This window comes from Mytilus galloprovincialis, chromosome 2, assembly GCF_965363235.1.
Source record: "Mytilus galloprovincialis chromosome 2, xbMytGall1.hap1.1, whole genome shotgun sequence".
In the NCBI taxonomy this organism is placed as follows: domain Eukaryota; kingdom Metazoa; phylum Mollusca; class Bivalvia; order Mytilida; family Mytilidae; genus Mytilus; species Mytilus galloprovincialis.
The window spans coordinates 24,907,150-24,920,524 of record NC_134839.1 but is presented as its reverse complement, the minus strand read 5'-3'; the positions used below and the strand labels follow the sequence as shown (position 1 = coordinate 24,920,524).

Here is a 13,375-nt window from a genome sequence, read left to right as displayed (position 1 = left end):
CGGTCTTAAGAAGATTTTTTTTAACCAACTTTGTAACACTATCTATTTATTTGTATTCTATCATTAAGAAGCTTATGAAATAAAAAAAATGAATAATTATGATTTAATTTTGAATTAATCTTGCTGTGACTAATTGATTTCTACCTATAGTATTTTATTTCTATTTTCAGGAAGTGGGCAGTATCATAGGAAAGGTATGCATGTACTATAGAAGCACAACATTTTCACATATAAGATAAGAAAAAAATCAGGGTATAATTATGAACATCGAAACTATTATACCATAAAATACTGGAAGGAAAAAAAAACAAGAAAATCTAGAGAAAAAACATAAGTTCTTTCCTCACATTGGGGAAAGACCTCAAAAATCCATCGATAACTTATTATTTGTATGTATTCTTCTACTAAACTACAAACTAGTTATGAAAATCTAATTTAGTTAATTGCGATTAATTTATATTGTAAGATTTTGTCATATTTTGGTTTTCTTGTTTATGTTATTGCTATAAAGATTTTTTGCCTTATGTGTTTCATCAACACTCTTACAGTCCATTCATACACTGATGGTAATGTGACGAAAGATGTCATATTAAATTTGACACATTTCGTCATATCTTTCTATCATATTTAATTATATTAAACCGGAATCAAATTACTTCTTTTACCAGACACTGCTTTACTAGAGTAGGAACATACTTGTTGAATTAGCAGTAATATTCAAAGATATATTTCATTTGACGTAAATAGCTAGCCTGCAGATTGAATTATAGAAAGCACCTGCTAGATTGTGGGAAATCAATGTCCTTTAAGCTGAATGGATCATTAATTAAGGAATGAAAGCATGGACAAACACTTGTCATCATAAGTTGTGCTTAGCCACTTGTCATTGACTTTCAGGTGTATATTTCCAATCAATAATAAATTGACATTTTGTTTCCAATTAATTTACCTGTATTGTAAAAGACCCTGCTGGTTTTATCACTGATTCAGTTTTAATGGAGTCGTTTGAAGTGTCTTTTACAGAGCATGTATGCTATAATAAGGGAATCAGGGTTTCAGAGCTGATTATAATCAATTGTCAGTAGTTTATACTTTAATTAATAATCTATTTCTAAGTGAAGTACAAAAGGTGTTGGTCATCTTGATAAGTACTTGGATGGTCAACTTGATAAGTACTTGGGTGGTCAACTTGATAAGTACTTGGGTGGTCAACTTGATAAGTACTTGGTTGGTCAACTTGATAAGTACTTGGGTGGTCAACTTGATAAGTACTTGGGTGGTCAACTTGATAAGTACTTGCATTATCACTTTGTTTTATAAATATTATATGTTAGGGAATAAGGATGGCTTGGTTCATAAGAAGATGTGGTATCAGTGCCAATGAGACAACTCTCCATCCAAGTCGCAATTTAAAAGTAAACCATTATAGGTCAAAGTATGGTCTGCAACTTGGAGCCTTTGCTCAACCCGAACAGCAAGCTAGAAATGGCTCCAAATATGACTTGTAAAACTATTCAAACGGGAAAAAAAACATGGGTCTAATCATAAAATAGATGAAAAAAAAGGTCTTTGTACCATTTAATGTTTTGGGAGATTGTATTAAGATTACTTTCCAAATAAACTCCTGAGCCTGAGGAATAAAATGGCCAAGACAAATCTTTGTTATGGAACGGTAAAACTAAAGATAACAGTACTGGGTTTGAAGAACTGCCACCATCAAATCCAAGTTGATTGCTGCATCTTTTCAAACATATTCCTAATGCAATGCTTATAAACAAATTTTGATAACACATCCTGAAAAGGTCAATTGTAATAAGAACAATATAGCCTAAATAGAAACCTTTTCAAGTTGTCTTTGCATGTCTTTAATACTGTCTAGTCAGCACATATAATAGTTGTACTGGGACATAGTGAGTGTATATAATGCATATGATAGCTATACTGGGACATAGTGTATACAATGCCTTATTTTCTTTTTCAGAAAGGAGATAATATAAAGAAATTCAGGGAAGATGTATGTCAATTGTTTAATTAGTAAAATATGTTTATCTTCTTAATTTGTTTCACAATTTAACATTGTGAAAATGTTAGTTTCTTGTCATAGCATTTAGTAAATTTTCATTTTAATAAAAGCTAAGAACAAAGAAAATAAAAAACATTTTTCTGCAATTTAAGAATTGTTAAATGACTAACATTAAAAGCACATGGGTAAAAAACATCAATAATGAAAACTAAGTGTGATGTTGTATCATAAAAGTACTATATAGGATACAAAATGGGCGAAATGATTGGTAATAAGAATTAAAACAGCAATAAGATTCACTTTTGATGAACTGACTTCACAGAGTTTACCTTTTGCACATCATATAACATAATAGTTAAAAAAAATAATAATTAGCAATATAGAACAAGTAGAAAATAACTTAATAATGTTTTATTGATTTGGAAAATTACTTGTGGGTATTTTTTAGTTAACATTGAGATAGAATAAAGGAAATGGAATCTTGAGTATTTTTTCAAGTACTTTATTGTAAATGCTAACCTTTTTCATTGTAGAGTGGTGCTAAAATAAACATATCGGATGGATCTTGTCCAGAACGTATCGTCACAGTAACAGGAACTACAGATTGTATAAATAAAGCATTCACATTTATTTGTAAAAAGTTTGAAGAGGTGAGATTCTCTTTTGTGAGTTGTCTCCCATATTGTTGTATCCTGTAACTAAAAGAGAAGCATGTTTAAGACCCAAGATTTTACTTAAATAAGGCTGTCGAGGATGGTTGCAAAAAATGAGGTAAAAGTAATCAGAACTTTTGGTACATCCTTCTTCCCATTTACATTTTCCTAAATTTGAACCTTGCTTGCAGCTGCTGCTTACTCCTACAAATATAAGAACTGAAAAAGTGCGTGAAAAAACTAAAAAAGTTTATGCAAAAATAACACTGGGAATACAAATTAGAAGTGTTACTTTGTGACTTTAAAAGATATTTGGAATTAGTTGTATAACACATTGTTCACTTGAAGCTGTTGTTTACAACACATTATTACAATTTACCTAACTGATTTGGTCTTTAATTTTGCCATTGCTAAAGTAATTGAGTACAGCATCTGATTATATAAACAAATGCTCTTAACTAGATACACACAGATTTTGGTACTTAAATTTATGATCAAGAAAAAGCCATTTTAGAAATTGTGTTTAAGTGGTAGCCCCATCTTCATGTCTTAACAACATTTAAAGAACATTTAGATACAAAAAAAAGTTTCAGCAATTTATGAGAAAACAAAATCATTGTACATGCAATAAAATGAACTTTATATCTGTAAAAAATAAATATAGGTTTTGAATGGTCATTGCATGCTTTTTATCCACCTCATTCCACCATTTTGTTTGTAGTCAAATACATGCATATCGAATGAGTTATTTTTGTTAGATTTCATATTTCAATTTTGATAAATATTTTCATGTATATTTTAAATGCTTAAAGAAAAAATAAGCAATTTTTCAACTATTATGTAATTTTGTCAAATATATGTTTGAAATATATACTGTTAGATAATTATATGTATAAGAATTTTTATTGCAATTTTACAATACTGTTGATTAAGGTGTTTGTTATATGGGGTTATCTTGGAATTCCACCAAACAGTTTCCACTATCCATCTATTCTATACATGCATACAGACAATCCTCCTGGTAATTTAGGGACATCATACATTGCTTACACACATACACTACCTCATTACTTCCATACCTTTACCAATATGGTACATTGTATGTTTTAATTGTTTAAATTGGTCATGAGTTCCGTTGTGATACCATTATACTATATTTTGAGAGAGAAAAAGTATGTGTTATAATCATGCATTTTATCTTGTATGGTGAAAGTAAATATTTTATCAATGTAAATTAAAACTTTCTTCTATATATTTTGCACCTCAAAAAAGGTCAAAACATCTCAAAGTTCCCGGTTGTTTTGGGTTTAAATTTGGAAAAAATAGAAATTGAAAGGCTGTTCATATGGTATCACCAGTTCATTATTGACCTATTTAGATATTGTGTACAATATAGTGCATGATTAAAAAAAAAACACATTAGATCACAATTTACTATTATTGAAATAGTTTTCAATTATGTATTGACAAACACTGCATTTATTCAAATGAATTGTTCATCATATGAAATTAATGTTGACATTGTATGTTATTTGAGTGACATAAAATGAGCACTATATTGTATTTTTTGTATTTTAGATTTTAGTTTTGTGCATGATTTGTTTTTTGGAGCATGTGATTTATTGTGTGTCCCTTTTGTATTTTCCAGGATTTACAGAATGCCTTTGTTTTACAGGACTTACAGAATACACCAACAGTGCCTAAACCCCCCGTTACATTACGATTGGTTGTGCCCGCTAGTCAGTGTGGATCACTGATTGGCAAAGGTGGCTCCAAAATTAAGGAAATTAGGGAGGTATGTCTCCTGTTAAAAACATTTTTATTGTGAACTAATATATGTTGTGAAATTGATTTTGTATTTTAAGCAGGAAAAAACTTCACCAAAAAATAAATTATCTGGTGCAGGCGCAGGTAAGTAGAAAAAGAGAGAGAAGAAAACAGCCTGGTTATACCTTTTTAGTATTAACATTCATTCACCAAAGAATGTCAAGAACTTTCAGTGCTTTGATTTTTCTGGAAATTTTATTGAATTCGTTTCTTTGGTTAACACCACTGGACTTCAGGATTTATTAGACAAAAAATATGATTTTACCTCGCATTAAAAATAATCTTATTATTCATAGGGTATAATTTGAAGCATAGGATCGTAGGATAATGAATTAATGTCAAATGGCAATATTCTGACATTTTTTCCATCATGATTCATTAAGAGATTTTTTTTCTCTTTCTATTATTACTGGTACATCACTCTATTAATTATGACCTCTCATAATTAGATCCAGAACACTGCGAGCAGGGAGGTCAAAAGAGTAGTTTATTGTCTTAACACAACAGACTCAGTGGCAAACAAGTCAAACCACAATCGTTTATCTATATGTCTATGAACTAGGGAAAGTTTTGTTTCACTTGTCTTATTAGCTGTCATTGTTTGCTTTATATCAGATTTGTATTTCCAATATTGTTTTGTCATCAATCAAGCTGTTGGTTTTCTTATTTTATTTGTTTCACAGTATAGGTTTTGCTCATTGTTGAAGGCTGTAGGAAAAGGTATTGATATAAAAGGTTATTAATTGAAAATCAGGGGGGGGGGGCTTACTGTGTTGAGCTTCTTAAATGGCTGTTGCCTATTTTCAATATTAAAAAGAAAGAAAACAAGGGGTGTATAAAGTATTTTATTCAAAGAAAAAGTTGCTGCAATGTTTTAATTTTATCTAGGTAGCAGACTTTTTGTAGTGAGAAAGTGATTGTATGCACTGAGGGTTGGAAACATTAGTATGTTATATTATTTCTATGTAAGAAAGGTTTGTATGCACTGAGGGTTGGAAACATTAGTATGTTATATTATTTCTATGTAAAAAAGGTTTATGTTCTTCTGGACAAATTATGACAGACTAACTCAATTATCACACTTGAAGGTCTTTGTCATTACCTGATTATTATTTTTGGCACTGCCATTAAATTCTCTTTCTATCTCTCTAATGCAAACCATGTGCTGTGTTGGCATAGATAGATCTGATGTGACAACAAGGTAAACTCCACTAACATTTACATTAAAGATGGTCACTTGGGTCCTGCTAAGTATTACCACAGAGGTTCAACCATAAAATTGAAAATCATTACTTCCAGTAAGAATATGGTTGGGAGAATTTGGTTGATTATAAAATGTGTACTCTGCTTTGTCTAAAGCTTTCATGGTCATTTAATTGATTGTCATATTTTTAATTCGTAATTACTATGTATATTGTTTTCAAGGTTACATGGCTATAGTTGGTTGAATTTGGTGGATTGTTTATTTTTGTAATTCTGAAAATCTGTTATTAATCAGCTTTGTTATTTGAACTATTTTTGTCCACAATTTTCCACCATCAAAGGACACTCTAATATCAAGATATTTATCCCTAGAAGAAAGGAGGGAGCATGCCCATGTTAACTTTCCTCTGATTCTTCTCTTGACAGGTCAACATATGTAGAAATATGCTTTATCTCTTCATTTTATTAAGACACTTTGTTTTGGGCTAATTTCATTACAAATCTTTCTCCCCAGATGTAAATATATAGTATACAACATGAAAGTAACAGTAAGACAAATTAGCACCTTTATCAGAGACTACAAGGCAGATTAGACTTATCATTACAAATATTGGGGGTGTTGTCTAGATGATTGAGATGATAGCATAGTGTTTAGTCTTTATGAATGGAGTATAACATGTGACTTGTAAAGATTTCCCTGCCATGTCAGTTACTATACATACTAGTACAGAAAGTGTAAGTCTTCACAATATAGCCAATAGTAGTAAAAGTGGGTTAAACACAAACAATCTATCCATCTTATTCTCTTTTTTGTTACGATTTAGCAAAATTTGCTAAAATATATGCTTCGGACATTGTGATTTTAATGTCAATATCAAGTGAGATAAGCTGACTGACTTAGTGCTGAATGTTTGATCTTAATGGTTCATTTCATGTACTGTGGAGACTTTTATATCCCTTCCTTAAATACTGTCATTCACATAAAATTTAAGTCACTATTGAAAAATTAATTACAATTACTTATAATTTTATTTGAAATGAATAGTTTATTATCCAAATTATGTTTTGTTGGATAGTATCTGTTTTATGACATGTTAAGGACAGGTGTTTGTTGGTACCTTTTTTACCTGAAATTGCACCAAAAAAATGCTGCATTTTTTCCACCTCCCAAGTTTTTTTTTTCAATAGTGAAATGAATCTTAACAGCAATCGAGGACATAGTTCAGTGTGAAATTTTCATTCTCCACAAAATGTAGATATTCTTAATAGAGAATTGTTTCATAATGCAATAGGACAATCAGATAAGTAAATTACACGTCTGTGAAGCCTCATTGTCAGGAATTACTGTAATTTTGTCTGATAGGTCTTAACGAATGTATGTTCTAATTACACCTATATGCTGCAGTTTTACCTGTTTGAGTAATAGACTTCTAATGACTTGTTACATTAATGTGCATTTTTTGTTCAATATAGTAGTAAAGTATTCAAAAAATCTGTTCAGGTTGTCTCAATATTGTGGATATTTAAATGAGTTGAAGAAGTTGGTTTCAGAGAAGAAAGCATGTAAAATATTTGGATATTTTGGAATGAAAATGGGTTTTAATAGCTGACTATGCTGTATGGGCTTTGCTCATTGTTGAAGGCCGTACGGTGACCTATAGTTGTTAATGTCTGTGTCATTTTGGTCTTTTGTGGATAGTTGTCTCATTGCCAATCATACCACATCTTCTTTTTTTATATTTAAGGCAGATAATTATTGTTTCTAATTCCTAAATGCATTGTTTGGTTTCATTTAAAGTTGTTAAACATTACCAACCTGTTAAGGGTATGACTGTTTTGTAGAAGGGCTAAAGGGAAAGTCAATACTAAATAGCAGTCGTATAACAAGGACTGGTCTTTTTATTGGTGATGTTTAAAGGTCAAAAATAATAGAGCAGCTATGAGGATAAATCCATGTCCTCTGGTCTGTGTTTGGCAGTTGTCTCATTGGCAATCATACCTCATCTCCTTTTTCCTTTTGTATACTAATATACTTATAGTTCAGTAAACAAAAGTAGGGAATTCCCAACCATTAGGAATATCTGTATGCAATCTTATCAACAAAAATGATACTTTTAGAAAAAGCCTAACCTTTGATGGCTTCCTTAGTGATTTAATGACTGAAATTATGTCATTGCTCTTGTGAGCATTAGACATTGCCTAAGTGGAGGCATGTGTTGTTAATTTACAAAATTATTTAATGATCAGATGTGAGGGTGTTAGATTCCTTGCTTATGGATCTGTCATACTTTTGGCAGAGAAGGTTGCCAATGTGTATTTATAGAACGGCTAATATTTTGATGGACTCCCTCAAATATAAATCTATTAATGAATGCAATATGTCTATCATCTTGTCATGTTTTTGTTAGCACATTGTAGTAATTATTATAACTTCTTGTGTACACTTAATAATTATGGTCTGCATTCACTTAGGGCACTAAAAAAATAAACAGGGTCAAAACAAATTAAAGTATGTCAATGGAATTTACAATACTTTGATTACTAAAATGCAAACATATTTGACTCGAGTTTATGTTAAGGATATACATTAAGGTGTTTATGATCCTGAGAGTATTGTGGTTAAGCTGCCCTGTTTCCTTTGTATAAGCTGTTTCTTAAGACATATCTTCCTTTCACTTTGTTCTTTAGGTTGGTAGTAACCCTTTTTTTAACAAGTACTACAACATGTTGGTTTATTGATTCTTTTGGATTGAGTGAGGTCTTTTAGTATAAGCCTATCTGTCTTTGTGTGTGGTTATTAATGCCAGGCTCTTGACTTGATAGGTTTCTTATAATCTAAAGATAGGTAAGCAAAAGTGGCCCAAATTCTAAAGATATTCTTGTTGAACCTGATTCAAAATGGTTGACTGAAATCTTAAGTTTTATTTCATAGCTATACATGTAGAAGTTTACTACAGAAAAATTTCTTTTTGTTACTGAACTGTTATATTATTTTGTCTTGTAAAGTAGATCATGATGTCTTTTAGGACCTCAAACATTGAGCCTCAACTTAAAAGCCCTATGTTAAGTGGATTTTTTAGGGTTATTTATATAGAACATTTCTCTTGTCAGTACTAAAGAAACCAACATGAAAAAAAGCATCAAAAACTTCCTTTCAATGAAAGTTAAAAAAAAAAAAAAAAGCCTTAATAAATCAATTTATTGAATTCATTTTCCATTTCCAGACAACGGGTGCACAGATACAGGTAGCATCAGAAATGTTGCCGAATTCCACAGAGAGAGCTGTGACTGTGTCAGGCACAGCAGACGCCATTACAGCATGTATACAGAATATCTGTAACATCATGTTGGAGGTACGTGTGTTTATGTTGTGTCATGTAGAGGCTTACTGTGTATTCATCATACATTTATAAAAAGAAAAAATCAATTTCTATTAGAATTTCTTAATTTTCAATGTGCAGGAGTTCAAAATTGTTTCTTCCAGTTCAATTTCACTTTTGAAAATTTTATTGAAAGCTTTCTGATCAAGTTTTGAAGTTATATAGAAAATTATTTTTCTGGCATTATCTATATTTAAAGATTTTTTTTCAAAATTGAATTATACAAGTTCATCACCAAATATTAAAGATTATAGATATATTTTGAACTCTGCAGTATTAGATCTTAATTCGTATTGTTCCTGTTTATTTCTAAGGCAAATTTAGCTGTGCAAATATTATATTAAAGTAAAGAAAAAACTGACATTTTGAAACTTTGTAAATGATTGGTCATTCAGGATACGAGACATACCATGTAATTTTTCCCTTATTGTCTTATTCAGTATATTAAAATAATGAGAATTGCTAGTCATTCGTACATAATAATAGTTTGCTAATTAGAAGAAAAAATTTGTGTTAAATTAACCAAAAAAATAAAAAGGTTGTTTCTAATCTTTCTGTAATCAAGATAAAGCAGCTGACATCTGAGTTATACTTGCAACAAATACCTTCCAGCCTTTCAGCTAAACAAAATGAAGCAAAAGATATAACATCACGTTCATTTTTAGTCAGCTTAATTCTTTATATAAATCAAAGATTTTAGGATTAAAAGGAAAACGTGCAGAGTATTGATATTTTGCAAAAAAACTTTTTATTGATCCAAGTTTTCTAATGCAGAAAAATATTGAAATACTTGAAACTGCACTCTGTGCATTTTCACTCTGAATAAAATAGCAATAACAAAATTGGCCCTGCGCATATATAAACATTTTGAAATATCATAATGGGGCTTATTAGGGGTTGTTTCCTGACCATTTTTTTATATGTGTTCCTTTTGAGACAAATCTTTCTTTATATATGAGTCAAACATGTAATGAATGAAAGTTTTACACAGTTTCTCATTATAAAAATTAAAATTTGATTATTTGCTTATTGCTTTGCTTAAAATTTTACATTTCCATCAAGAATTGAAATATTCATTTAAAATCACAGCTTTGATTGAAAGTTTTGCTAATGAAGTATAAAACTAAGAATAAGTTTAGATGACTAGCAAGAATAACTTAATGTTAAACAGGCTTATTTATCATAGACTTTTTATTACATCCAATATATTTTTTTAGGAAAAACAGGCAATCTTATATAGTTAGGCATGTTTATAATTGATCAAAAATATATAACGCTGCAATTAGTGGCATGAATTAACAAAAATGCCCATTTTCACTAATAACTTGTGCTGAAAACTTTAATTGATATTCTCTTCAGTTATAAAAATCATGCATATTGAAAATTGTAAAGATTTGTTTCATTTTGTGTTTAATTTTTTGAAAAATAAATTTCATTGCTAAATTATTTTTTATTAGTTTTTAGAAGGAAAAATTACTGTTATACAGAATGTGTTTTCATGTATTTATAATTTTTTTTAATTCTATTTATATATTGATAAAGATCATATTTAAAAAGCACAAGTTTGAGAAAATTGGTGCAGGATTATTTAACGTGTTTTAATGTTCAGTATAATCTCAGATAAACACATTTTTCTCTGTAAATTTTTCCAGCAGTCAAACTCGGGATTAATAAATGCCTGTCTCCCTCAATGTTTCCATGGTTATTGCTTAATTCCTTGACTTAATTTAGTACCGAAACTTGTAGCTATAACTACTTCCTGTCGATGTTACCTTTAACCTTTGGTTCCTTTCCTCTTTCCTCTGCAGTCCCCTCCCAAGGGAGCAACAATCCAATACCGTCCAAAACCCGTTGTCCCTCCAGTAATCTTCACTGGGGGTCAGGCATATACAGTTCCGGGTGGGCAGATACCACTGACAATACCAGAGGTGAGTACACTTTATCGCTATAGTAACCTAACTGAATCTTAAATCATATATGTATGCTTTTTCAAAAATTTATTAATTATACAATTTAAAAGTATACAAATTTTTTTCTTCAAAATCTTGGATCATTTTAACTGTGGGTTTCCTCTTTTATACAAAATTGAGGCATATATAATTTAAGAGTTAAGTACTTTTAACTTTGATATATAGATTGATGTATTTTTCTCAAGACTGTTCGAAGATTTTTTGGAACTTTTTGCCATATGAAATAGACACCAAAAATTTGAAAAAAAGAATTATGGTCTGTCTGAGATAAATATTCTATAAAAATTTGAAAAAAGAATCAGGAATAATGTCATAAAAAAATTCTTCATTAAATTTTCTCCAATAGAAGAATCCATGCTTGAGAAAGATATCTATGTTATTATAAAATTGTCTTTTTTAAACCTTAGCTTCTTCTTGCCCTTGTAACAATAATGGCAAGGTGTTGTGAACTAATGCTTCAAGTCAAACATACCCCTATATATAGACAGCTGTTTTGTAGCCTGTAGCTATGTGTTGTACATAATAACCGCATTATAACATCAAACAATTACTATACACTTTTCTCTGAAAAGATGGCTGACTTATGAAAAATGGTGGAATTATTGACTTGCATAAATATACTACAGTTTGATCTTTTAATGGTTACCTATTGACTATTGTGTAACGTGGACATGCAGTAAGAAATCATGCTTTTAGATAGAATAAAGGGGGATGCATTTTACAAAAGACAAATGCCATCTTCCATTGATGTGTCGTACAATGTTTTTGCTCTTTAAATAGCAAAAGTGTTACGTAATTTGGATTGTCATATTAAAGGTAATCATCTCACGGACAAAAAAAGTCTTCATTTACACAGAAATAATCTAAATTTCATGAAATTAATTACATAGAGATAATATTTCGTTAATAATAGTTTTTGTCGAGCCTGCAACTTTTGTTGCAGAAAGCTCGACATAGGGATAGTGATCCGGCGGCGGCGGCGGCGTTAGCCAACTTCTTAAAAGGTTTATATTTTAGAAGGTGAAAGACCTGGATGCTTCATACTTTGTATATAGATGCCTCATGTTACGAAGTTTCCGTCAGTCACATGTCCAATGTCCTTGACCTCATTTTCATGGTTCAGTGACCACTTGAAAAAAAAGTTCAGAATTTTTGTAATGTTGAATTCTCTCTTATTATAAGTAATAGGATAACTATATTTGGTATGTGCGTACCTTGCAAGGTCCTCATGCCCGTCAGACAGTTTTCACTTGACCTCGACCTCATTTCATGGATCAGTGAACAAGGTTAAGTTTTGGTGGTCAAGTCCATATCTCAGATACTATAAGCAATAGGGCTAGTATATTTGGTGTATGGAAGGACTGGAAGGTGTACATGTCCAACTGGCAGGTGTCATCTGACCTTGACCTCATTTTCATGGTTCAGTGGTTATAGTTAAGTTTTTGTGTTTTGGTCTGTTTTTCTCATACTTTATGCAATAGGTCTACTATATTTGTTGAATGGAATGATTGTAAGGTGTACATGTCTAGCGGGCAGATGTCATCTGACCTTGACCTCATTTTCATGGTTCAGTGGTCAAAGTTAAGTTTTTAAGTTTTGGTCTTTTTATCTAATTTTATATGCCAAAGGTCAGCTATATTTGGTGTATGGAAATATATTATGATCTATATGTCAGTCCCGCAGGTTTATTTGACCATGACCTCAATTGCACGGTTCATTGCACAGTGTTAAGTTTTTGTGTTTTGGTCTATTTTTCTTAAACTATAAGTAATAGGTCAACTATATTTGTTGTATGGAACTTTTGTTAGCTGTACATGTCTGCCTGGCATGGTTCATCTGACCTTGACCTCATTTTCATGGTTCATTGGTCTTTGTTTAGCTATCTTGGTTAATGTTAAGTTTATGTGACAGTTGTAATAAAGCTTTATACTTTGGACTATCAACATAATATCAATGATTAGTAAAGAAGGCGAGACATTTCAGTGTGTGCACTCTTGTATAATTATGTTGTGAAAAAGTACTTTAGAAACACCATGACAACTACAGACTAATAACAACAATATGATTCACTTACAAATTAAGACTGAGAATTTTATGCAAAAATAACCGATTTGCCACTCGAAGTGTATAGTAAGGCAGTTGTCATAAAGAGGTCTATTTTAGTTGACTGTGATCATGGTGATACTGACGCAGTATATTAAAATATGGACTGGCCATATGTATTTGAATGCTGAAATATTCTGCTAACAGCCTTTAGTCATTTTAAGAAAAAAATCTGTTATACAAGGACACAGAACTGAGCAAAATAAACGTGAACCA

General features: G+C 30.8%; 1 protein-coding gene across 14 annotated transcripts in view; it reads left to right on the top strand.

Moving 5' to 3' along the window:
- The window catches only part of LOC143063210 (poly(rC)-binding protein 3-like), a 126,478-nt gene that overhangs the window by 98,690 nt on the left and 14,413 nt on the right, over positions 1-13,375 (top strand). For 12 of the 14 annotated variants that reach the window (XM_076235200.1, XM_076235201.1, XM_076235198.1 and 9 more), the window contains 6 exons: positions 171-194; positions 1,982-2,014; positions 2,557-2,673; positions 4,325-4,471; positions 8,931-9,059; positions 10,895-11,014. In XM_076235200.1, the coding sequence (XP_076091315.1) occupies positions 171-194; positions 1,982-2,014; positions 2,557-2,673; positions 4,325-4,471; positions 8,931-9,059; positions 10,895-11,014 (570 nt within the window). The remainder of the gene's footprint in view (positions 1-170; positions 195-1,981; positions 2,015-2,556; positions 2,674-4,324; positions 4,472-8,930; positions 9,060-10,894; positions 11,015-13,375) is intronic. The other 2 variants (XM_076235211.1, XM_076235206.1) reach the window with 1 other exon arrangement.